A 27,867-nucleotide genomic window follows, 5' to 3' on the forward strand; every position below is an offset into this window, starting at 1 on the left:
TATATATATAAAAGTTGCGCGAGCAAGGAAGAACGGCTACTGGATCTGGCCCCTCCCCACTTACGTTCATTTTGAAAGGACTTTAAAGTTGGAATTTTACCATCGGTAGTACGTAGGGCTCGAAACCAGGCAAGGAAATTCTACTGTCGATTCTGTGGGTTATCTATTAGTAGTTTTGCTTGTATAATTCTGTACAAGATTTGACTTCGACCTATATGAAAATCAAGGTGAATAAACTGCAGACCTTCAGAATTACATTGAAGTATAAAGCTTACATATTCACCGTCTTGCATCAGTGGGCACTTCAGCAAACAAATTTCCCTGTAATAGCTTTCGAATCGATCGTGTGATAAAGAAGACATTGAATTCTTTTGATCAGGGTCATTCGAAAGGATGCAGAAGACAGCACAGGCTTGGTTTATGGGAGGACCCAGCAGTACGGAACAACAGAAATCTCCATCTCTGCTGGCAGATTGGAATGCTTATGCGGCCTCCAAGGAGGCGGGAGATTCAGAGACTTCTGCAGATCTGGAGGCTGGGGTTTCCACATCGTTTGCTCCCTTAATCAAAACTGCGAATGACAGTTTCATGGGCACCTTCAACGTGTGAGTACTGCTGCACTCTCCGCCCATTATCCACAATTTTGGCTCAGGTTATAATTTGAACTGTTGTTGAGCTCTTAATAAAACCTTGCGGGATGAGTTATTTACAACTATTTTTTCGAAGTAAAAATTTAATTTTATGCCCTTTGATCTTATTAAATTATAGGCCGAGTTATCGCTCACCTTATACGCAGTGTTATTGAATTATAACTGAGCCCTCAGCAAAAAAATTAAATGAATGAAAACAATTAATGGTTAAGAAAATATACCCCAAAAAGTTGTTATTGTTGAATAACAGAGCGATTTCTATTTATTATATTATTCTTGTTTTTATTTTGTCTTGGTAAATCGTTTGTAAGGTCTTGGATCACATTTGATGCAGTGTGTGGTGAGTTGATGTTATATTTATAAGATATGTAAACTTAGGTCACCCTATAATTAAACTACAAGTTAAACATATGGTTGGTATGTATGGACTGCCTCATTGCAGTGGAGGAAATTTGAGCATGGTTATGCTCTGAAGAGTGTTATCCATTACCACTACAACACAATACCTTGGAATTTTTTTTAGAAGTTTATGCTTATTATCAAGTTGTAACTTTTTCGAGGGAAGGAAGGAACCAACCCTAAGTTATCTATTTCCACTACAACACAATACCTTAGAATCTTTTTAGAAGTTCATATTTATTATCAAGTTGTAACTTTTTTGAGGGAAGGAAGGAAGCAACCCTAAGTTCTCTATTACCACTACAACACAACACCTTGGAATTTTTGTAAAAGTTTTTATTTATTATCAAGTTGTAACTTTTTCGTTGAAAGGATGGAAGAGCCTGAAACATTGGTGGAAGATCAAGTGCAGTCAAAGCTTTAGGTCTATTTTTTTCTTAAGATCCTTTACTGTGGCTGGGGTGCCCTTACAGTGGTATGGGAATGATAATGTGGTTTCCTTTACTAAGGCTTGATGTTAAACTAAGGTCACACAATTGAATGCCATATTAACGCTCATAATCCTACCTGTAGTTAAATACTCCACAATCTCCATGGCATCCTGTTAAGTTATAGGCCTAAAGCAACCTTATTGTGGTGTGGGACTTGGGCCTGACCGCAGAACAAGCCTTTGGACTATCAAGGTTTAGATGAAATCATAATATTTGATTTCTAATTTTAAACTATTAAGACCAAGAGCTGACATGCGGTTATTATTAGGCTGACCAAATTCAAAGCTTGGTGTATGTCTGTCCTTGAGCACCAGGTGATTTTGGTCTTGCATATAAATGCAACTACCCCAGCCCTGGGAGTAAATTTTTTTCACAAGAAACCAACCCAAATATCGAATAGTTAAAGCCTAAAACGTCTAGGAACACCCAGATTAGTAAATGTTGAAGGCCCAATATGGCTAGAAATTGTACAGCCCAGTGTATGGTTAAACTCTAAAAGAACAATAGAACTCATCTTGAAGCTGGGATTTGATGAAGTTCTTATTTGAGATTCAGCCTTTTTTACAGAAACACAGATCAATATGGCTCGTTTTGGTTTAAGCTCTCTCATGGTGTTTGATTTGAAGAGTTCAATAAAAAGATACTTTTTTAATAGCAAAATTTACAGATTTATATAAATCTGGGAAAAAATGAAAAACAATACACCAAGATCACTATGGAAATATTGGATAATTTATTTTGAATGGTCCTATTTTTACAATTACTGAAACCTTATGTCTCGAATTTTGTCTATTCTATCAATGATCATCTTTTGTGACCAATGCATAAAAAGTGATGATAGAGGGAAAAACAAGGGAACAGGTGGTTCGTTAGGAAAAAAACTAACAGTTGCACTGAAATTTCTAGCATTTGCCTGAAAAATGTTTCTTGTAGAGAATTATTATATTACAATGATACTGAAATTCATGTTCATAGTTTTGCAGTGATAAGAAAATACCAGCATATCTTTGTTTGATCAGATCTGCTTCAGATATTTCACAGTGTGTATAGGATATACATCTAGTTTATATGCATAGAAGTGAGCACCAATCTCAAATGCAAAGAAGATATAGGAAACACAAAAGATGTGTGATGTGGACCTTTCAAACTCAAGTGCCATCCTCTCTTTGTTGATCAGATCTGCTTCAGATGAATCTCACAGTGTGTATAGGATATGCATTGTAGTTTGTATGTTTCACAATACATATGGTTCTCTTCATAACTATGCAACTTGCACAACTTTTACCACAACACCATAATTGGAATATAACTGATTGGCATTATATATGCACTCCAATTTTATGTTAGCCTAGACTCTAATTTCATTGTGTGTAAGTCGGCCAGGGATGAATTCCTTAAATCAAACGCGTAGTCATCTCAGTCCAAAAATAAACATGTTACACCAGTTGCAAGTTCATGTTGTGCATTATCTGACATGAACTCAGTTGGTCCCAAACTACCTTCTTATGCTTCCTCCATCCACTGCACATTACCTTCCTCTAGCACATCCAATAGAACCTTCTGCACAGTTATTGATCTCTAACGTTTTGTCTGCTTGACCAAATTGACTGAAACTTAGATATAATGTGCTTCATGTGTAACTTTACTTCCAAACTGCAAGCCATATTTACCAGTTGTGGTAAAATGTGGTAACAAAAATCATGGCTGCAACATTATACTAACTTTGTTTCTGAGCAACAGACCTTAGAAACTCAATGTAGAAACTTCCAGACCTTCACAAATGCACTAGATGTTGAGGAACAATTGATATTGGTACATAATTATGGCATCAAGAGAGCTATTCAATCATTACTAGACGGTGTCCTCCATTGTTCTCAAATACTCATAACATAATCTCTTTGATGTCAACGACAACAACAATATATTCAACAAACCCTAGCAAACCCTTCAAAGAAATAAGCTAATAAATAATAGCAATAACAGTATAAGAATTTCAATCCATTGTTTTCACAAATGCACTAGATGTTGAAGAACAATTGATATTGGTACATAATGATGACATCAAGAGAGCTATTCAATCATTACTAGATGGTGATATCCATTGTTCTCAAATACTCGTACTGTAATCTCTTTGATGTCAATGACAACAACAATACATTCAACAGATCCTAGCAAACCCTTCAAAAAAACCTAATAAATAATAGCACATATAAGAATTACAATCCATTGTATTATGCTATTATGGAGATCTTCAACTTTTTCTATAGAGCAATTTTGGTATCATGTACTTTCCATACAAAAACCGTGTGGAGCTCCTTTGTAATCGTTGGATAATTAGCAAGAGGGAACTAGTTTCCCAAACCATGGGTCAAATTGACCCAATTAGACTCATGTGCCTCACTTATTCAATGCACCCTCAACACATGGAATGTTATATATATATATGTACGTATGTATATGTATATCTATCTATATATCTATCTATCTATCTAGATGTCCCTCTTGACTGTCATTCAATGCTCATTTCTTGAGTTGGGCATATATTTGCTCAAGATTCCCGCTGCCTGGGTAATATATGGTCTTAGCACACTTCGTGATGACATTTAAGAAAGCTGGCCAGTGTTCGTAATCACATTTTGTGTCTTAGGGCACTTCCATCACTAACATTGTTGCAAAGGAATGGGAGCATTCGCTGGTTTATGGTCATGCACCTTAATCTTTGCAAAATAGAGTCAATATATATTCTCTAATATGTTTTGTAATGCCTTGCCAGGGAACCCAAAAGAAATTTACCTAAAGTTTTACTAAGTTTGCCAAACATTTTTTTTTGAAAGATAATAAACAACAATAGATTATAATATAGCGGAAGCAATAACATACACTCATACATAAGCAACACACAAATAGATTACATCTTTTAAGGGTCCTGTGATGTAGAATCACATAAAAATAAAATAAATACTAAATCCAATATATAACAAATCCACATCAAAGAATAACTACAAGTACAAATCCATTAAAATAATATGCAATTATCTCAAATGCCACTTGGCAATAATCAAAATGCACAATCATCCATTGAACAAGTCACAGGATATGAAAGGCTGAAAGAATATACATCATAAAAATAAATTACATCATCTTGTAAGATCTATGAAATCAAATACAATACAATATAGTACAACCATCCATCATAATACACAAGAATAGAATGAAAGGAAATACAAAATAGGGAACGCCAACCACGACATCAAACTGTCGGATCTCAATGGTAAAAGTAAAAGAGCACTACCACCTGACCTCATGGAACCTAAATGGTCCACTCCCACCGCACTAAGAAGATAGTCTCAAGTCCTAAATAGGATAACATGAGACAAACTCAAAAGTCAAATCCAACATCTAGGTCAAGGAAGTCCTGAAAGTAATCTATCTCAAAGGTACAAGAATAGATGACATCTAAACTCAGAGGCAACAATGACATAGGAAATCTACTATGTAAGTGGGCAAGTGTGATCACATGAACCAACTCTAAGGTTACCCTGGCAGCCCGATTGGACTCCAATCTCCTAGTGACTCTATGCGGCACTAGTATCCTTTTGTATTGACAAGGCATACTAACGAAGCAAGGTCGCAACCAAACACCCTTTCTACTCCCATCGTAGCTTGTACTAGCACTAGAGACATGGGTGAGGAAAAACAATGACTCTTATTAATTTATTTTTGTCTCATTTAATGAAATGTCATCACTTATTAAAATAACTTACAATGGGTTACCCAGGTAGCCTCTTTAAGGCTTCGACCTCCATTGCAAGCCACTTCCCAACATGACATTCAAATAACCTACCTTAAGTTTAGTAAAAGCAGAAGGTCCCATACAACCATAAATCGCACATCAATTCTCAAACAAGCAACTGGAAAATACTGAAATATCACTGATCGAAAATCATAGATTTCACCAATACAATCATCCTAACAGGATTGATCCAAAATCAAGTACACATATACAAAACCATGACATCACCTAAAAACAATAACTCATAATCACCCTAGTCCTATACAAGCAACTAGGAAGCAATACAAAGATAACTGATCGAAGACTCAAAGGTTATATTAGAAAAGTCACAACATTCATCTCAGTTTCACACAAGTACACTAGAAAGCAATAACCACCAATAGATCAAACTCATCATAGAAACATGTGACACATCACCAAGGTTGGGTATAAAAGATCGCATACAAAACATCATCATGACATCACAGAACAAACCCCCAAGCCTTTGGTAAACATCTTGATTTGGTCAAAGAACAAAGCCAACCCCAAACCCAACACACAAGAAAACATACAACTGATAGTGTAGTTTCATAGTTTCTGTTTGGTTTTGAAAACACACAGTTTGAGTTAATAGTGAGGTTCAAGTTTTCATTCGTTGTAAGTTTTCAGTTTGATAAAGTTTACAATTTTTAAACTTACTTTACATATACAATTTCATAATACATTAATGCCAATTTTAATTAAATATTATTAAATTTTAATCAATAATAATTAGAATATTAAAGATAATAATTACCGATTTATTAATAAAAATAGCTTATATTAAATTATTAATAAAGTAATTAGTAATCTAATAATAAAATAATAATTATTAAAAGAAAATAATAATAATTTTGATAAATTTCAACATTTAATAAATATAAACATTTATTAAATTAAATCTAACATTTAATAATTAAAAACATTTATTAAATTTAACATTTAATAAGAATGTTATTAAAATAAAATAATTGAATAAAATTAATTTTTTTTAAAATAAACTTACAATTTCTTATTAAAGCCATAGGTTGCAGTGCTACTGCGGCAACTTTGCTGATGTGACAACAGAGTATTGCCTACGATAGTACTTGGTGTCATGGCAACAGAGTCTGCTGTGCAGCAGCCATAATGGCCTTCGGTAGCACTCTCGTCACCGTGCAGGAGGTGAAAGGTAAGGGGTGGGTGGGGGGTTGGTGGCCTGCCTACTAATATATATATTTAAAAAAAAAAATTTGTTTATAAAAACAAACAACTCGCCCTCCCCCCTTTATATATATATATATATATTTTAATAAAAATTGCGAAATTAGATCTGATAGGGAAAACCTCAATAACCATTCAAATTTTGTATTTTAAAAATCAATTTCTCTTCCCAAACCCTACTTGATTAAAAACATTCTATTAAATTAATAGAACGAGGGTTTCTAAATTCTCAATACTCATATACAGATAATCTCTAAACAAAGAACAATTAAAATATACAAGGGTTTCAATTTAATCTATTCGTTCACAGATGTATTTGAGAACAAAGAACAATAAATTTCAACACAAGGGTTTCAACCAAATCTAAAATTCTAAAAACAAATTTATCCAAACACAAAGAAGATAAGAATTTGAAAATCGAAAAACCATTGTACAAATAAACCCACAAGATCCTACCTAGATCTGATGCTAAGACGACAAATGCACGAAGCACGCAAACAATTCCCCCTTTTTTGAAACCCTTCTTCAAAATTGCTCCTCCAAAACCCGATTATGGAGAAATGAACTCTAAATTGCTAATAAATCGTTTTTCCCCAAATTTAGGGCTTTTCTTGCACAATCACGCGAAAAGCCCTTTACTTTTCTTATTTAATTATATTTTAATATTCATGCACAACCTTTTTGCCATTTAATTTAAATAATTTTTTTCTCTTTAATTAATTCTCGAGACGTTTTTGATAAAAATAAGCCCTTTACCCTTATTATTTAATTATATTTTAATATTCATGCACAACCTTTTTGCCATTTAATTAAAATATCTTTATTAAAGTAATTTTTTTTTGTCTCTTTAATTAATTCTCGAGACGTTTTTGATAAAAATATTTATTAAGTAATAATAATATTTAACATTTATTTAAAAATGAACTCCTAAATATATTATTATTAAATTAAATAAATATTATTATGCCCAAAATTAGACTTTTAACTAAATTTTTAAATTTAATTCTTTTATTAATTAATTTCTTAATTAATTAAATATCAAATTTCCTTCATAAAATTTCCATTAAATTAAATCATTAATTATTCTTTTAAATTGATTTAATTATAATAGAAAATCATCATAGACCCACGAGATTGAATATGAAAACCCATAATAAAGTACATAAAACTAGATCAAACTCAAGGGTTATAATCACGAATTTACGTCACTTGACGAATTCGGAAGGTAAACAACTAATATTCTTGCCTTACTTTTTAGGACAAATGGTTTAAGGTTAGGATTTGGACAATTTTTTTTTATCTCCCCTCTTTTACCATTGAGATATTGCGATAGGGTACGCTCATCTTGGCAATTCAGGGAATTCAATACCTTGTACTTGCAATCTGCATAAAATCCACGCATGTATATATATATATATATATATATATATATAATCTAAACTAAACAGGCAATGGTGGTAAGTGGTATATCATGTAGATCTCGACTAATAGGTGACTACCACTCCCTCCTTCAACCATATTAGAAACATCATACATAAAATAAAACATACAGGTACACCATACACATGCAAGTATGGGGTAAGTATCCAGAGAAAATGCATATAAATAATCCATCTAACATCATGAAATAACTGAAACCACTGTAAACAATCCTTATCATCAAGGAATAATTATGCATACATGAAATAAGTAGTACCAAAGTAATCTCATCATATAATCAACTGAGTATGAAACAATATCCAACAATTTGGATATCGAATACCACTAAACATCAAACATAATCATAAAGCTGGCGTAAAAGAGTTCGACAATAATAGCTGAAAAGTAAACTAGGGGCAGGCACTACATGTTCATTCCATTTAATTTAATTTATATCCCTAAGTTAAACTTGACAACCCTTGAATTGTTCATATCAAATTGCAATAAAAGATAAAATTTAAGAACCTTAACCATATCTAGACTATTATTAACTAACATGTCATCAAGATTAAAAACAATAAGATTACATTAATCAATAGAAAAAAACAATAACAATAATATAAAAACTTAATAACATGTTATCAAAATAAAAAACAATAACCTAAGTTATAATACCATCGGCATCAACACTTGTGATTGCTATTGGGCTTGTCGTCAACATCAAGTGCAGTAAGGTGGGAAGTGGAAACATTCAAGCGAGTATGCTTTAGCTTGATATCACACTTCCTTGTGGCTCCTTCTTTGTAGCCACATTGTTTGTGTGAAAGGAGTCACAAGTTGGGATGCGCATACAATAAGTCCTTTGCCTCTTTTCAGTGCATTCAATTGTGCTTTACTGAGTAGATGAAAGAGCATGTGCGTCAATTCTTCTCAGATGCAAATGAGCTGGCAACCTATTATTACAATAATAGATAAGACGTCTATTATTAGTTAATGGTTATCTTGTAAATATCTTTAGCTTTAGTTTGCTTTCGTTTTTTGCTTTCTCTGGAATAGAATGTTTCTATTCTTTACGATCATTTTCTAAGGAAACATCGTCTCTTCCTTTTGTATAAATTGACCTTTCGGTCTCTGTTATTAATAAGCAAGTATTTACCAATTACCTTGTAATATGGTATCAGAGCTAAATACTTAAATTTTTTCGGAAAAATTTATAATTTCTTCTTGAAATTATTTGTTTAAATTTTTCCAAAATTATTTCAGCTAATTTCTTCAAAACCCACCTAGGGTTTTTCTGCTTGGAGAAATTCCCGAATTACGGGTCTGCAAATCGCGTGGAAATTGTGGCCATTTTTTGAAGACTCGCGTTTTTGGGGTGAAAATTTGCATGTTTCTGTATCAAATCTTCATGCTCTTAGCCGTCTCAGTCTGTCATCGTGCTCTGGGAAGCAGATTCGACCATTTTTCATCAAGAAATCTGAAGTTTTTTCAAGCTTTTTTTAGCTAGGGCCTTTTTTTTTCAAAACCCTAATTTTTGGGGTCGAAATTTTTTTCTGTTTGCAGATTCTTGGTGGGTTTTTCGAGAGCTCAACTGGGTTGTCGTCCGTTTTTTCTGGGTGCCTCGATTTTCAAGCCAGCAGATTCAGAAAACGATAGCAGATTCCTTTTGGGTTTTTCGAGCTCTCTTTTGGGTCATTCTCTGATTCTTTTGGGTCTTCCGTATTTTTGCCTCGAAGAACGTGCCTTCACAGATTTTCACAATTTTTCATTGAAAAACGTGCCATGGCATCTCTGACAAATATTCTGCTCGAGCATAATTCCAAATTCAATGGTCGCAATTATGGAACCTGGAAGCAACGCATCATCGCAATCTTCGAATATCGAAACACCGATCAACTTGTTCTGGGTGTTAAGCAGCGTCCGACTTCTCTGGGTCCTGATCAAGATACATGGGATCTGAACAATCGAGAGGCAGTAATGCTTCTCAAACTCTCCGTAGCTGATGACCAGCTTTCTCAAATTCCATCCGGCAAGACAGCGGCCGAAATCTGGACACATCTCAAAGGTCTTCATGAGACTTCCGACAAGAGCAGAGCCTTCTTTTTGAAAAACACTCTGTTTTCTATTGTCATGGATGAGCGCACCTCGCTCCAGGCACACCTGAATCGGATTCAGGAAATCCGTGATCAGTTACTTGCCATCAGTCGCAAGATGGAGGAAGAGGATATTGTGGTAATCACTTCGTATGAGCATTTTATCGAGACTTTCAACATCACATCTACTGGTGTTGATCTAAAGTTCACTGATCTCTGCACCCTGCTACTTCAGCAAGATCGGTGGAAACAACAGTTCGGTAGCAACTCCAATTCCACCTCCACTGAGCAAGCCTTTGCTGCGAAATCCTTTCAGAAGGATAAGGGCGAGTTTCAGCAACCATCTCAGTAGAAGTCTTCTGCTCCAGCATCCGATGGTACCAAAAAGAAGAACATTCAATGCAACTATTGCCACAAGTTCGGTCACATGAAGGTTGCATGTCGGAAACGCTTAGTTGCCCAGTCTAAGCAATCAGGTTCGCAACCCAAAGCGAACAGTGCAGAGCACACTGAGCAGGCGGAATCTGCCTTTTATGCCTTCATGGCTAAAAGACTCGCAGATCATGTACAGTCATCTGCCTGGTACATTGATTCAAGTGCCTCTCGACATTTCACTCACCGCAGATGTCACCAGCAGGACCGACTACTCTATTTGTTGATAATGAAGGCGTTATCAAGTTAGCACGGAATCCAGTCTTCCATGAACGAACCAAGCATGTGGATGTTCATTGTCATTACATACGACAGCTGGTTGAAGACGGGACTATAAATCTGCAGTATGTTCCTACCTCAAATCAGACTGCAGACATTCTCACCAAGCCTCTTGGTCCTGATAAGTTTGTCAAATTCAGAGGACAGCTTGGTGTGTTAGATAGATTAACCATTAAGGGAGGGTATTACAATAATAGATAAGACGTCTATTATTAGTTAATGGTTATCTTGTAAATATCTTTAGCTTTAGTTTGCTTTCGTTTTTTGCTTTTTCTGGAATAGAATGTTTCTATTCTTTACGATCGTTTCCTAAGGAAACATCGTCTCTTCCTTTTGTATAAATTGACCTTTCGGTCTCTGTTATTAATAAGCAAGTATTTACCAATTACCTTGTAATACCTATAAAGACAAAATTAGATAGTTGAGAGGTATAAGATTTTAAGATTTAAATTATAAATTAAACTTAAAATGTTTTTTGTTTTCAAAGAAAACTTGCAATAAAATTTTGATCACAAGTGGTTGTAAGTGTATGCATGATTGACCATGGAAATAGCACCAACTATGGGCATCAACCATAAACTTATTTATGGAAGGGCATCAATATTTAATTCATTGTTGTACAAAACCCATGAATTTAATTCTGAACGCTTCCCACATGCCAGGATCAATGAAGAATCTACAAAAGTGTTGCATTGTATTGTTGGTTCTGAATTCATTTACTCTATATTTGTAATCCTTGTCAAAATGCAAAGAATCTCTACTTCATAATATTGGGATTCAATGCAAAGGCAAGATGTAACAGGTTGATTATTTTGTTCCACCTCTCTTAAATAATTTTGTGTAGTTGTTTAAATAAAGATTATTTAGGGTCTTGCTTTTACTTGCATTGATCAAGAAATACAGAGAAGAAAAACCGAAACATTGAAAAAGAAACCTACCTCTTTTGTAAAACTTTTCCCCTTTGATCTCTTTGGCAACAATTGGGCTCTAGCACATGCCTAAGAATAGAAAACCAATCAATTTGGAAGCTTCATTGACTAGTCGTCAACTCTATTCATGCAAAGCAAGGAAGAATGAGAATTGAGCAAAGATGGATGCTATTTTTGTTAAGTACTCACAATAAGGGAAATGAATTTTTTCTTGTTGTTGAATGATTTGGAATTCATGTTTTAGGGTTAGGGGGACTTTTTTAGGCATATAGTGAAAGCTAAATACCAAATTATAAAAGAAAAATTAGAAATCTCAAAAAAAGGAACAGTTTCCTTGGGTAGGACTGATTAAGCACCGAATCCATCTCAAGTTCGTCCTGAACAAACCACTACGGAAGTTTTAGCCTCAAATGACATCCACAACATATCAAATGTATACCCGTATTTAGCTACAACAAACGCATCTTAAACCTCCATAAGAATAAACTAATTTTCTTATAATAAATGCAATGTTCATTTTTCTGCCTCCCACAAACCCAAATTAAAATATCATTATCAAATTTCTTCCACATTTTAGGAGATTGCTTTAGATGGTACATTTCTTGTAATCTGCAAACCAAATCTCATTCACCTTCAACACGAGGCACTTAAGTTGTCGTGTAGTTTTACTCTTTCAATTCACCATGCAAAAATGTCGTAGTAACATCCATTTGTTTAACAATAATATCAGATGCAATTTCAATTGATAATCGAAATCTAACATAAGCTAGCTTTCTAGTAGAAGAAAAAATCTCATTGAAATCTATTTTCTCAATATAGGAATATCCCTTAGCAACCAATTTTGCTGAATACTTTTAAATCTTATCATTATATTAAAGCCTCATTTGCAACCAACATTTTTCCTACCCCCTGATGTCCACAATATTACAATAATAGATAATTGTCTATTATTAGTTAATGGTAATCTATTGTAAATATCTAGTTAGCTTTAGTTAGCTTTCGCTTTTTTAGCTTTATCTGTCAGAATAGAATATTTCTATTCTTTTTGATAGTTTCATAAGGAAACATCGCTTTATTCTTTTGTATGAATTGACCTTTCAGTCTTTGTTAATAATAAACAAGTATTTACCAATTACTTTCGTAATATGGTATCAGAGTCTAGACTTCAAATTTTTTCGAATTTTTTATAATTTTTTCCAAAATTATTTGCTCCAAAAAAAATTTCGAAATTCTTTTTGAAGTCTTTTACGTGCTTCGTAATACCTAGTCACAGCTAGGGTTTCAGAGACAAAAGTCTGCGAATTCATTTGAAAAAAGGCATATTTTTCTGAAAATCGCAATTTGCAAATCAGTGATTTCTTGAGCGTTTTGGTTTGTGCTGTCCCTGCAAGAACGCCTCTGTTTTGCAACAAATCAGGCATCTTTTTGCTTGCAAACGTCCTTTCTTCTGCCATTTTTTACTCTATGGCTGCCGATTGTTTTTTTTTTCGAAACCCTAATTTTTGAGCTCGAAAAAATATTTGATTTTAGATTCTTGGTGGGTTTTTCGAGAGCTCAACTGGCTTGTCGTCCGTTTTTCTAGGTGCCTCGATTTTTGAGCCAACAAATCCAAAAAATGACATCATATTCCTTCTGGGTTTTTCAAGCTCTCTTCTGAGTCACTGTTCGATTTTTTGGGTCTTCTGTTTTTTCCCTCAAAGAATGTGCCTTCATAGATTTTCATTGGAAAATGTGTCATGGCATCTCTGACAAACATTTGGCTCGAGCATAACTCCAAATTCAATGGTCGAAATTATGGCACCTGGAAGTAGTGGATCATCGCAATTTTTGAATATTGGAACACCGATCAACTTGTTTTGGGTGTTACAAAGTGTCCGACTTCTCCGGGTCCTGATCAAGATACATGAGATCTGAATAATTGATAGGCAGTGATGCTTCTCAAATTATCCGTGGTTGATGATCAACTTTCTTAGATTCCATCCAGCAAGACAACTGCCGAGATTTGGACACATCTCAAAGGTCTTCATGAGACTTCTGACAAAAGCAGAGCCTTCTTTCTGAAAAACACTCTGTTTTCTATTGTCATGGATGAGCGCACCTCGCTCTAGGCACACCTGAATTGAAATTAGGAAATCCGTGATCAGTTACTTGCCATTGATCACAAGATGGAGGAAGAGGATATTGTGGTTATCACTCTTCGGAGTTTACCAAAATCCTATGAGCATTTTATCGAGACTCTCAACATTACATCTTCTAGTGTTGATTTGAAGTTCACCGATCTCTGCACTCTGTTGCTTCAACAAGATCGGTGGAAAGAACAATTCGGTAGCAGCTCCAATTCCACCTCCACAGAGCAAGCCTTTGTTGCGAAATCCTTTCAGAAGGATAAAGGCAAGTTTTAGCAACCATCTTAGCAGAAGTCTTCTACTCCAGCATTAGATGGTTCCCAAAAGTAGAATATTCAATGCAACTACTGCCACAAGTTTGGACACGTGAAGGTTGAATGTCGGAAATGCTTAGTTGCACAATCTAAGCAATCAGGTTTGCAGCCCAAGGTGAACAGTGCAGAGCACATTGAGTAAGCGGAATTTGCTTTTTACGCCTTCATGGCTAAAAGACTTGCAGATCATGTGAAGTCGTCTGCCTGGTACATTGATTCAGGTGCCTCTCGTCATTTCACTCACTGCAGAGACTGCCAACTTTATTCAAACTCCGTTATTTTGGTGGTGGAGAAGAGTACACGGTTATCGGCAAAGGAAACATTCAGATTTAGTCAGTTAGGAGGAATCTCATATTCCTTGATGTATACTACGTTCCAGGGATGGAACTAAATCTACTCTTAGTCAGTCAGTTGCTATGATATTCTCCACACTTGGCAGTTACCTTCAGTTCACATCAGTGCACAATAATTGATCGGGCGACTAAGCCTACTATTGCAGTGGGTCTTGAGGATCATGGTCTTTTCAGACTTACTGATTTTGGTGATTCTTAGGACTTAGCTATGGCTGCTCGACGGTCTTCTATCAACACACTTTGGCATCAACAATATGGGCACTTAAATGTGCATTATCTCTCATAGCTTGCTCGAGATGAGCTTGTTCTTGGATTGCCAAAGATTTAGACTCAACAGCTTGGAGTTTGTGATGCATGCCAGGCTGGGAAGCAACATCGCACACCTTTCACCAGTGGCGATTCATGGCGAGCTTCTCACATACTTCAGCTTGTTCATGCCGATATCTATGGCCCTATGGCCACTCCTTCTGTTCTTCTGTCTAGGTATTTTTTGTTGTTTGTTGATGATTTCAGTAGAAAAATGTGGGTGTATTTCCTTAAAAAGAAATTAGATGCATTTCCTGTATTTCAGAAGTTTAAACCTTTAGTTGAAAAAGAGTCTGGGAAATCTATTATTACTCTTAGATTAGACAATGGGGGAAATTTTGTTCTAATGTTTTGTCTAGCTTCTTGTATACATATGGCATCAAACACCAGTTAACCACACCCTAAACGCTACAACAAAATAGTGTAGTTGAATGTCGGAACAAGACAATCATCAAGATGGCTCGATCCATGCTTGAACACAGGCATGTTCTGAAGCAATTTTGGGCAGAAGCAGTTAACATTGCAGTTTATCTATTGAACTGGTCACCCACAGTGGTGGTCAAAGTTAAAACTTTGGAAGAGGCCTGGTGAGGTTGCAAGCCCAGAATCAGTCACCTAAAGGTTTTTGGCTCCCTTGCTTTTGTTTGGATCCTTGATGCGTCACGCACCAAGTTGGATGCCAAGAGTTAGAAACTGATGCTTGTTGGATATAGCAATCTTCACAAAGCCTACCGCCTAATTGATGTTGAGACATCTCGTCTCAACTACAGTCGAGATGTAGTCTTTGATGAGCAGCAAGGACCATTCATGCCTGTTTCTCCTATTCCTGATCCAGCAGACCAACCTATGATGGCTCATGATTTCAAAGTTCAGCTTCCATTAGGTCCATGTGATGGGAGTGCTCTAATAGGTCCTGCAGCTCCAGTTATACCAGTGATACCTGTACAGACACCTCCGGCTTCTCCTGCAGGAGCACCTCGCTTTGTAGATGCTTCACCTGAGTTTGATCCAGATTCTTCTGATGAGGATCGTGTTGATCAAGCCTCACCTGCTACTAATGTTGATCATTCTCCTATCTGGCCTAAGTGGTGGGCTAAGACACTTGCTGATCTTCGTGATGATGAGCTCATTGATGGGAGAACTACTTAGAAAAAGAGCAAAACTACAGATTCTGTTAACTTTGCTCTCATGGCCAACATTCACAGTGTGTTTGAACCTCAAACATATTCCGAGGCTAAAGGTATTCCAGAGTGGGAACAAGCCATGACATCTGAACACCAGAGCCTACTGAAGAACAACACCTGGGTCCTTTTTGATCTTCCACCAGGGAAGAAACCCATTGGCTGCAAATGGGTCTACAAAATCAAATACAAATCGGATGGTACTTTGGATAAGTACAAAGCTCGTTTAGTGGTGAAGGGCTTTTATCAGTGTCAGGGCATTGATTATGAGGAGACCTTTGCTCCTACTACAAAGATGAGCACCATCAGATTAGTCCTAGCCACAACAACACAGTTTGGCTGGAAGGTCCATCAAATGGACGTAAGAGTGCTTTCCTGAATGGTGATCTCCATGAAGAGGTTTACATGATGCAGCCTCCTGGTTTCAAGGTTGCTGTAAAGACCATCAGGTTTTCAGATTGGTAAAAGCTCTCTATGGCTTGAAGCAGGCCCCTCGGGCATGGTACATAAAAATTGATAAATACCTCAGTGATCAAGGCTTCAAGAGGGGTTCTTCAGACTCAAATCTGTACATCAAGTTTACTGACAGTGACATCATCCTTCTAGTTATTTATGTGGATGATTTGAATCATTTGATCATCACTAGTAGCTTGGCATCTTTGATTCAAGGAATCAAACAGAACTTATGCCAGTCTTGTGATATGATTGACCTTGGGCTCATGCATTATTGCCTAGGTGTTGAAGTTTGGCAATAGTTTTCTGGTATATTCATCTCTCAGTCCAAATATGCCAGGGCCCTGATAGATAAATTCCGTATGCAGGATTGCAAGCTTACATCTACGCCTATGGAGAAAGGTCTCAAGTTATCCACAAAGTATGATTCTCCTTCTATTGATGATACTACATATAGGCAACTAGTAGGCAACCTCATCTACCTCTCAGCTACTAGGCCTGATATCAGCTTCACAATCAGCTATATTTCACTCTTTGTGATAGCTCTTAAGGCTGATCATTAGATCGCAGCAAAGCGTGTGCTTTGTTATGTGAAGGGTATGTCAGATTATGGACTTCTGTACTCTCGAAGTTCTAATCCTAAACTCAATGGGTTCACAGATTCAGATTGGGCAGGCTCTATTGATGATAAAAAGTCAACTTCTGGATATGTGTTCAGTTTGGGATTCGGTGCAGTCACATGGACCAGTAAGAAGCAACAGGTAGTTTCTCTCTCCTCTACAGAGGCCAAATACAGAGGGATTGTTAAGGCAGGATGTGAAGCTGTTTGGTTTCGTCGGATGCTTGGGGATATGCAGATATCACCAACAGGACTGACTACTCTGTTTGTTGATAATGAAGGCATTATCAAGTTAGCACGAAATCCAGTCTTCTATGAACGAACCAAGCATGTGGATGTTCACTATCATTACATACGGCAGCTGGTTGAAGATGGGACTATAGATTTGTAGTATGTTCCTTCCACAGATCAGACTGCAGACATTCTCACCAAGCCTCTCTTGGTCCTGATAAATTTGTCAAATTTAGAGGACAGCTTGGTGTTCTAGATAGATTAACCATTAAGGGAGGATATTATAATAATAGATAATTGCCTATTATTAGTTAATAGTAATCTATTGTAAATATCTAGTTAGCTTAACTTTTTTAGCTTTATCTGTTAGAATAGAATATTTCTATTCTTTTTTATAGTTTCCTAAGGAAACATCACTTTATTCTTTTGTATAAATTGACCTTTTGGTCTTTGTTAATAATAAGGAAGTATTTACCAACTACTTCCATAATATACAACATATCAAACATATACCCATATTTAGCTCCAACAAACCCATCTTAGACCTCCATAAGAATAAACTAATTGGTCTTAAACTAATTTTCTTATAATAAACACAATAATAATTTTGTACCTCCAACAAACCCAAATTAAAATATAATTACCAAATATCTACCACATTCTAGGAGATTGCTTTAGATGATGCACTTTTTATAATCTGCAAACCGAATCTCATTTACCCTTAACATGAAGAGCTTAAGTTGTCATGTAGTTTTACTCTTTCAATTCACCATGCAAAATGTTGTAGTAACATGCATTTGTTCAACAATAATGTCAGATGCAAGTGGAAGTGATTTCAAAATCTAACATAAGCTAGCTTTGCAGTAGAAGAAAAGATCTTATTGAAATCTATTTTCTCAATCTGGGAATACCCCTTAGAAACCAATCTTGCTGAATACTTTTAAATCTTATCATCAATATGAAAGCTCCATCTGCAATCAACATTTTTCCTACTTCCTGGCAACTAAACCAAGGCCCATGTTTTGTTCTCTAAATTTGCGATATCCTTGTTTCTGGCTTTTTTCTAAAGCTTCTCCCTTGACACAATTGTTGCTTCTATATTTCTAGGCTCATCATTGTAAGTAAAGCAAAACCACAATGAAAATTATTATAGTATCTTTCATAATATCTATAATATTCATTGTTTAATATTGAATATTGTAAGTAAAGCAAAACCACAATGAAAATTATTATAGTATCTTTCATAATATCTATAATATTCATTGTTTAATATTGAATATTGTAACTTATGTAAAATTAGATAGTATCTAATTTATGATTGTTTGTTTAATTTTTATAGAAACACCGTCATTGCAAATCCTATAAATGATCTTTTCATCATTCATTTAATTCATTAAATTATGTTACCAAAACATGGTATCAGAGCTTAGGATACAATTTTATTTTATTTTTCAAATTTCAAATGATTTTTTTGAAAAAGTTTTGGAAAAGAAACTTTTGGGCCTTAGTCTTTTGTGTTTTCAATGGTTTGGAAGCTGTTTTGACAAGGTTTTTCCCAAATCCCAACCTAGTTTAAACACAATTTCCCATTTTTTCTTCTGATTTCGTGTTGTTTTTTTACCTTTGTTCTAAGACAATTTCATGTTTTATAAAAGCATGTTTTCTCTGCAATATCTTGCAACCCTTCTCTGGGTTATTTGTCTGCAAATAGTGGCTCGTTTCCTGAGTTTTTTGGTGTTCACGACCTTCTCATTCACTGTTTTTGTTTGCACAAGAGTTTTCCTACTATCCTTTTTGCATTTAAGAAAAAATGTGTGGGTTTTCTGTGTTCGCAATGGAGATTTTCTGTGACTTCTTTGTCATTTGATAGTGATTTTCTGCGTGTTATCATCCTTACCGCTTCATCTTTGCTTTAGGTTCTATAAATTGTTGGTCTGTCTGCCTTGTTTTGTTGCTAACACTGTTTTATTGTTGTAGATGTCATTGTTCTTCTGCAGATGTTCTTTTTCTCAATCTGTGCTAGGTCTCGCAACTTTGTTCAACAAGTTTTTGGCTCAAACCACAATTTTCTTCCATAATCTGTAGTGGATCCTCTAGTTTCTTCCATTTTTTGTGTTGCAATCCTCTTTTTCCAGCCGGCTAGGGTTTTTGCAAAACTCTGCTTTTTTGGTCAGATTAAAACTTAACCTACATATTCTTTGTGGGTTTCTTGTGGAGATTTCTGGGTCTTTGTTAAATTTTTTGGGTCTGTATAAAATCTGTACATTGGAATTTGTGCCAGTTGTACTTCATCTTTCTTTAAGTCTATACTTGAACCTGCTTTTATTTCTGTGCCTTGGGTTCCGCACTATTTTTTTGCCTCTTCAAAATTTCGTTTTTGCTGTGCCTTGGAAACAGTGGAAATGACATCTTTGACCAACATAATGTTGGAAGGCAGTCAGTGATTCAACGACAAAATCATGACACCTGGAATTAACATATGATGACTATCTTTGAGTATCGTGATCTTGATGAGCTCGTTTTGGGTAACAAGTCTCGTTCTATCGGACCTAAACAAGCTTAGGATAAGTCTGATGAGCACAACCAAGAAGTGTTCATACTTATCAAGCTTTCAGTTACTGATGATCAGCTGTCACAAGTGCTATCTGTCAAGACTGCTGCAGAGATTTGGACTATTTTGAAGGATCTCCATAAGATATCAGAAAATTAGATGGGCTATACTTTTCTAGTTGCTTCTTTGTCAAGTGGACCTTTTTAAAAGTGGAGTGTGAGGTTTATCTTGTTTGAGTTTTTACCCGGAATATCTTCCTCTATAAGTACCTCTTGAAGCTCGCCTTGGGTTATTTCTCAAGTGCAATTTCCTTAGTCTTTGGCACCTATTTTACCTCCCTTTTCTTTTGATCCTCATGTTGCTCAATTCATGGAGTAACCTATCTGAAAATATCATTCTAATTGTACTTTTTCTTTTGTCTTAGGATTCCAATTTTTGTATCTCTTCACCTTGCTAGTGTAAAAGATGAAAGAGCATTTCTCTGCTACCTTCTTTCCTTTAGCACATTCACATATGCATCACAGTCGAAGACTTCAAGATGCTGGAGAGAGGGCTAAACCACCTTGAAGGTTTTGTAAATAATTGTTAATAGGAGATATATAGATAATATAACAAGTATTGCTTACTACTTTTGCCTATAACTCTTGATTTGAACTTGCATCAAGCATATGTCTCGTCTTTTCATGCCTATTAGTACATTGTTCATTTTCTCAACAAACCCATTCCATTGAGGGGTCTTTATGGAGTTGTCTTTTGTCTAGCCTCACCAATGTCCTTACAAAGTTTCTTGAACTCTCTCAAACAAAACTTTCCACTAGTTTTTTGTTCTCATAGCTAATTCTTCTCATAGCTAATATCTTATTCATCTGGTGCTTTACAAGAGCCTTAAGTCCTCTATACTTATCGGACAGTTAAAAAATGTGTCCAAGAAAGAATGCTCACATTTTTCTAGAGAAATTGTCATTAAATGATGGATAATAAAATGACATCCCTAGTAAAGTGACATTAACAAGTCCAAATACAGCTGTCAAATCTAAAATATCATTAGATTGATTAGAGCTCAATACAACTAACGCAATTTTGTTTCCCATATGTACAATGTTTATAGAAATCAAAATTTAAAGAATAGTCAACAATATTCCCAACCATATTTTAGGATTACAAGGTCTTAAGGACTTTTTCATCAATGTGACCCATATGTTTATGTCACAGCATGTTCTCTTGAGAAATTAATTGGCTATCTGAAACAAGAATGCCTGAATTGTTATACTCAAATGAAGTGCTAGCTTCAAGCCAAAATAGAGTTCTGATATGAACTCCATTAGCCAACACCATGGCTCCTCTAATCATCATACATCTATACTTCTCTGCAAAACTTTCTAAGTTATACCAAAGTCTACTAATCACTCTATGTTTGCAACTTCTGACTTTGTCATGGGTTAATTTTTTATAAAGAACCATTCCACTATTTAATTTCCATTGCACTACTCTGAAATTGTGATGTCCCCTTTTTAGCATTCATAGCATGATGTTGTTGTTAGCCTATTTCCCCATAGTCCCGTAGGCTAACCAGGACATTAAAGGGACTTAGAGGCCATTTGGCCCAGATAGTTTCAGTTATAGGTCTTTCTGAGGGGTTTTGAGGCAACTTTGGGCATACTTACTATTTATAGTAAGTCATCTTGGACATGGTCGGACATCCAGTGGCAGCGGTATGTCGATGGTAATAGTTTAAAATCGACAAGAAGACTTGTTTATTATTGATAAGATTTGTTATGCATTAATAAAGCTATTTTATAAAGTTAAATTTAAATATTTAACTTTATTAATACATAGACTATAGTTTGTGGGAAATATTTAAATTAAAAGAGTCCTCTTTATTTTATAACACATTGGAGACATAAGTTACATAAAGGGAGTTATGTTTTATCCCACATTGAGAAAACGAAGGACTGAGCTCTTGTGAGAACACTATAAAAGAAATGGAAGAGCTTTTTTTTAGTATGCTTGGATGAAGATAAAAGTTATGTTGCTGGATATCTGATTATCGGGCTTGGAGGACGGAATCCCTCTTTGCTAGCGTTCTCTTCGCTGTTGGAAGACATAGTCAGGAGGATCAATGGTGTTTTCACTTCAGGGAACACGCTAGGTTTAATTTGGTGCTCTCGCATAAAGAATTTACAAGGGTTTGAAAGTGCAGATCTGAAGTTAGTTATTGCTACAGTGCGCATGAACATTATTTTGCTACAGTACCGCATGAATAGTGTTTGCTACAGTATCGCATGAATAGTGTTTTGCTACAGTATCGCGTGAATAGTGCTGCTACAGTGCGTGAACAATGTTGGTATCAAGTTTACTTGTTTATCCGGCTGATTAGAAGTTTGGAAGGCTGTCACTCCATTTGCAAATCACTACAACATTCAATTCCATGTTTTTTCTATCATACTTCCATGTCTATGCATTATAATTGTTGAATACAAGTCTAAATAGTTGTCGTAGCCTTTAAGGCAGCTGTAAGTGCACATCTACATTTAAAATCACCCTTTTATCAGCACATTAAAAGAGTTTTCAGATTTTTTATATATATCGTTGAATGTGTGCCAAGTGTTTGTCAAAATGTTATGATGTGTATTACGCATTTTGAATGTCACTTCATAGTTGTTCGTAAATCTACTCATTGGAAATCAATTTATTGAGGAAATCAGCTTTATGAGTTTGCATACAAAGTGTTTGACAATATTCCTTAAGTTAAATTTCTTCAAGCCAAAGTTCAAATCAGGGGAGGATATTACAGTGGTATTAGAGCTATAAGTCTTGCCATCTTGTGGGGGTCTTATAGGGAATTTGGAACAGCCGGATAGAGGGGAAAGTGTTTGACGAAATGTCAAAACACTAAAATCAGAGCATTTATGTTTGAGCATGCGACAGGGGCCTTATAATTTCCGCAATACCAGAGCAAGACAAAATAGGATTTCAGACCTGCAGAGCGAACAGTCTAGTTCATCCGTGCAGGTGGACATAGAATCCAGTCATACAAACACAGAGGAGGTATTCTTTGATCAAGACAGCAATATGGGTGATCGAGATGATAGGAATACAGGATTAGGCAGATGCGGGAATGCCGGTCTAGATCAGGGAGAGGAAATTTTTTACAGTTATTAGACACCTTGGCACAGGGACAGCGATTAACAGAGCAGAGAGCACAGGAACAGAGTCAGAGATTGGAGCTTATGATGCAGATGATGGCTCGTCAAATGGGGTTGAATGCTAATGTGGGTGGAGGAAATAATCAGAATGGTAACAATCAAGATGGGACACATAATGGAGGCGAACAAGTTGGGAACAATTTCGGTCATGCACCCCAGCAAACTAGGACAGTGAGTTCGAGACCCATGATTCCCACATTTCCTCTTAGAACTCCAGAGCAGCCCGTACCAGAGCCCCAAATCACTGATATACAGGGCCAGTTGAGGAGAGATTGAGAACCCAGAGGTCCAGATTTTATTGCTGCAATTACCTTTAGGGAGTATATGGGTGTGCGGATGAAGCATATGCCACATGGACATGACGGGAACCAGAGCTATGAGCTACGGAAGAAAGTAGGGAAACTTCACTTACCATATTATGATGGCTCAGGGAAGTCTACAGCAAGAGCTTGGGTTCAAAAGCTTGACACATACTTTCAATTGAACCCTATGCTTGAGGAAGAAGCTATTAAGTATGCAACAATTCACCTAGATGGGTTAGCACACGAGTGGTGGCATCATGGTATGGTCACTATGCATCATGCACACATTACCTCATATGTGGAGTTTACGGAGAGACTGATTGAACGTTTTGACAAGAAGGATCCAGAACTCCATTTCAAGGAGTTAGCTCAGCTTAAATAGTGGGGATCATTGGAAACATACATTTCAGAGTTTCAAAAACTTGCAGTGTTAGTAACAGATGTATCTGAACGGAGGATATTGGTTCTATTTATGGATGGGTTAGCTGATCCGTTGAGAGGGTGGATTAAAGCTCTCAACCCTCCCACTTTGCAGGAAGCCATTAAGAAAGCTCGTGACATGGATTCCTCTTCAGCTTCTAAAAATAAATTCCAGGCAAAGAGTTTCCCTTCGAGGAAAGATAAGGACAATAAACCTTTTCATAGAGAGGCTCAGCCACCTAAGGAGGAAAGTAAGAGGTTGGACAATGAGACACTTAATGATCTCAGGAAGAAGAAGCTTTGTGTTCATTGCAGGGAACCTTGGGATTTGTCACATAAGTGTCCATTGAAAGCAAAAGCTAAGCAGATGGAGTACTTTTCAGCCGAAGAGTCAGTGGATGGAGATTCAGAGCAGTCATCAGAATCAGATGGAGATGATAAGTCTTCACATGGGGAAGCACACAGTGATAGCACGATAGCTCAGTTGTCCAGTATACAGGAGGCCGTCACTTTCAGAGTTAGGGGTACTTTGGATGGACAAAGATTTGTGGCACTTATTGATACAGGGGCAACACATAACTTCATTGATGAGAAGTTTGTGTCACACAGAGGGCTACATACAGAGGAGCATAGGGGATTTAAGGTGATGGTTGCCGATGGCTTCAAAATCGATTGTACCAAGAAAATCTCCAACTTGCAGCTTCGTTTGGGAGATTATGACATGGTGGGAGATTTCTTTGTGGTCAACATTGTTGATCAGGATATGGTGCTTGGGATGAATTGGATGAAGTCTCTAGAAGAGTTTACATTTAACCTCCAGAAAATGGAAATGAGGTTTGAGGCAAATGGTAAGAAGATAGTGCTCAGAGGTTTGTTAGATGGGAGACTTCAAGTGGTGTCACTCAAGCGGATGCAGAGTTTCTTCAGGCACGACCAGGTGCAGTGGACAACAGAGTTCAAAGTAATGCCTGAGGTGACAGAGCAGCATAAACAGGAGTATCCACCTGATGTACAAAAAATAATAACCAAACATACTAAGGTGTTTGGTGAGATACCTCCAGGGAGACCCCGGATAGGGGAATCGAGCATGTTATTGAGTTAAGAGGAAGGCGATAAGCCAGTCATCATCACACCCTACCGCCACCCAAAGAGATATAAGGATGAAATAGAAAAGGCAATCAAGGAGTTGATTGACATGGGGCACATATGACCAAGCAAGAGCCCTTTCGCTTCTTCAGTGGTATTGGTGAAGAAGAAGGATGGTACAATGAGGATGTGCATTGATTATAGGGAGCTAAACAAGAAGACAATCAAGAACCGATACCCTATCCCACGCATCGATGAGCTTATTAATGAATTGCATGGTGCATGCTACTTCTCTAAGATTGATTTGAGATCCAGCTACCACCAAATACGGGTTAGAGAGGTGGATGTGGAGAAGACAGCTTTTAGATGCCACTACGGACATTTTGAGTTCTTAGTCATGCCCTTTGGGTTGACTAATGCCCCTGCCACTTTCCAGTCCTGTATGAATAGAGTATTTAGGGATCAGTTGAGAAAGTTTGTGTTGATTTTTTTTGATGATATATTGATATACAGCCGTACTTGGGAGGAACATTTGAAGCATATTGATGCAGTGCTCAACATTCTAGAGAGGGAGTCATTATATGCCAAGATGAGTAAATGCAAGTTCGGGATGACAAAGTTGCTCTATCTAGGGCATATTATTAGTGCAGGAAGTGTTCGGGTTGACCCAGAGAAGATCAGGGCCATTCTGGATTGGCCACCGCCGAGGAACACTTCACAACTCAAGGGATTTCTTGGGCTTTGCGGGTTCTACCGTAGATTTGTGAAGGGATTTTCACAGATAGCAGCACCACTTACAGATTTGACACGGAGAGACAGTTTCAAGTGGTCAGAGAGGGCTCAGGATTGTTTTGACAGGTTCAAGGAGCTGATGAGTACATGTCCTGTTTTAGCCATTCCAGATTTCACCAGGCCTTTTGAGCTGTAGTGTGATGCCTCGGGAGAGGGCGTAGGAGCTGTCCTCATGCAGGACAAACATCCCATCTCATATGAGAGCAGGAAATTACGAGGTGTTGAGAGAACTTACAACATCTATGACAAAGAAATGCTAGCAATCATGCACGCGCTAGCTAAGTTCAGGCAATACTTAGTAGGGAGCCGATTCACAGTAAAAACAGATCATAACAGCTTGAAACATTTCCTTGGACAGAAGGATCTTAATGACAGACAACAGAAATGGGTGAGTAAGTTACATGCCTATGATTTTGACATAGTCTATGTCAAAGGGAAGAAAAATATTGTCGCAGATGCTTTATCCAGAAGGCCTCATTTGCTTGCTGTTGGGATAGTCATGGATGATTGGAGAGAGTTGATCTTGGCAGAGTATGCCAAGGATAGTTGGGCATCTAGTGTTATTGAAGGAGCTATTCAGGATAGTCGATACACTGTTGTAAATGATTTGATCATTTACAAGGGAAGGATTTATTTGGTACCTGGGTCTGCCATGAAGCAAAAGATCTTGAGAGCATTTCATGATTCACCATTAGCAGAACATCCAAGATTTTTTAAGATATATCGGCAGGTGAGAGAGTGCTTCACTTGGAAGGGGCTTAAATCAGAAGTGCTACAGTTCGTTAGGGAGTGCCCAGTGTGTTAGCAGAACAAACAGGAACATTCCTTTCCAGGCGGTTTACTACAGCCCCTACCTATACCAGAGAAGAAGTGGGATAACATTTCCATGAATTTTATCACAGGCCTTCCAAAGGCACAGGGTCGGGATTGTATTTTTGTTGTGGTAGACAGATTGACGAAATTTGCACATTTCTTTGCGATTTCGTCCACATATTCAGCAGTACAGACAGCAGAGCTATTCTTTCGAGAGGTATTTAGATTACATGGGATGCCACGGAGCATAGTCAGCGATAGGGATAGTAGGTTTATGAGCCACTTTTGGTAGGAGTTGTTCAGGTTGTGTGGAACAGAGCTAACTCCGAGTACCAGTTACCACCCCCAAATTGATGGGCAGATAGAGATAGTGAATAAATGGGTTGAGGGGTACCTTCGAAACTACATTGCATGAGAGCAGAAGGCTTGGGTGAAGTGGCTACATCTAGGGGAGTACTGCTATAATACCTTTTTCCATATGTCTATTCAAATGTCCCCTTTCATGGCACTGTATGGGTATGATGCTCCTAATTTTCTAGATTTGTTATTTGGGGACAGTAGGGTGCCTAAGGCCAAGGATATTTTGCAGGAGTGTCAGGACATTATGCGATCCTTGAAGGAAAATTTGCAAAAGGCACAAAATCAGCAGAAGCAATATGCTGATCAGCACAGGGTTGAGAGGTCTTTCGAGGTAGGAGACATGGTGTATAGACAGTCCTCTCTCAAGAAGAGTGGAGCAGAGAAATTGAAACCACGCTACTATGGACCATTCAAAGTAATCAGGAGAGTGGGCGAAGTAGCTTATGAGTTGGAGTTGCCTGCAGACAGTAAAGTGCATAATGTATTCCATGTGTCACGCCTTAAGAAGGCATTGGGCCACAATGTGGTGCCTTCAGTAGTATTGCCACCCCTTGATGATGAGGGAAAACTTATCTTGGTTCCCGAGGCTATACTTGACTCCAGGGAGAGGGTGCTTTGTAGGCGGATCATCAAGGAGTACTTGGTCAAGTGGAGGAATCTACCAATGGAGGATGCTACTTGGGAAAATGAGCAGATATTACAGCATCCAGAGTTGAAATTGCTTGAGGACAAGCAATTTTGGGAAGGGCGGACTATAATGTTCCCTTTTTAGCATTCATAGCATGATGTTGTCGTTAGCCTATTTCCCCACAGTCCCGTAGGCTAACCAGGACATTAAAGGGACTTAGAGGCCATTTGGCCTAGATAGTTTCAGTTGCAGGTCTTTCTGAGGGGTTTTGAGGCAACTTTGGGCATACTTACTATTTATAGTAAGTCATCTTGGACATGGTCGGACATCCAGTGGCAGCGGTATGTCGATGGTAATTGTTTAAAATCGATAAGAAGACTTGTTTATCATTGATAAGATTTGTTATGCATTAATAAAGCT

General features: G+C 36.9%; 1 protein-coding gene across 2 annotated transcripts in view; it reads left to right on the forward strand.

Annotated features, from left to right (window-relative positions):
- LOC149580071 (protein transport protein sft2-like) overlaps positions 1–27,867 on the forward strand; it is a 51,523-nt gene that overhangs the window by 129 nt on the left and 23,527 nt on the right. Inside the window, exons 1-2 of one of the 2 annotated variants that reach the window (XM_089788929.1) lie at positions 20–129; positions 297–605. In XM_089788929.1, coding sequence (XP_089645055.1) covers positions 394–605 — 212 coding nt within the window. In that variant the 5' untranslated portion in view covers positions 20–129; positions 297–393. Of the gene's footprint in view, positions 606–27,867 lie in introns of both variants that reach the window. The other variant, XM_089788921.1, reaches the window with a different exon arrangement.

Source organism: Cupressus sempervirens, chromosome 1, assembly GCF_028749045.1.
Source record: "Cupressus sempervirens isolate cs-2001-9-10 chromosome 1, ASM2874904v1, whole genome shotgun sequence".
Classification (NCBI taxonomy): Eukaryota; Viridiplantae; Streptophyta; class Pinopsida; order Cupressales; family Cupressaceae; genus Cupressus; species Cupressus sempervirens.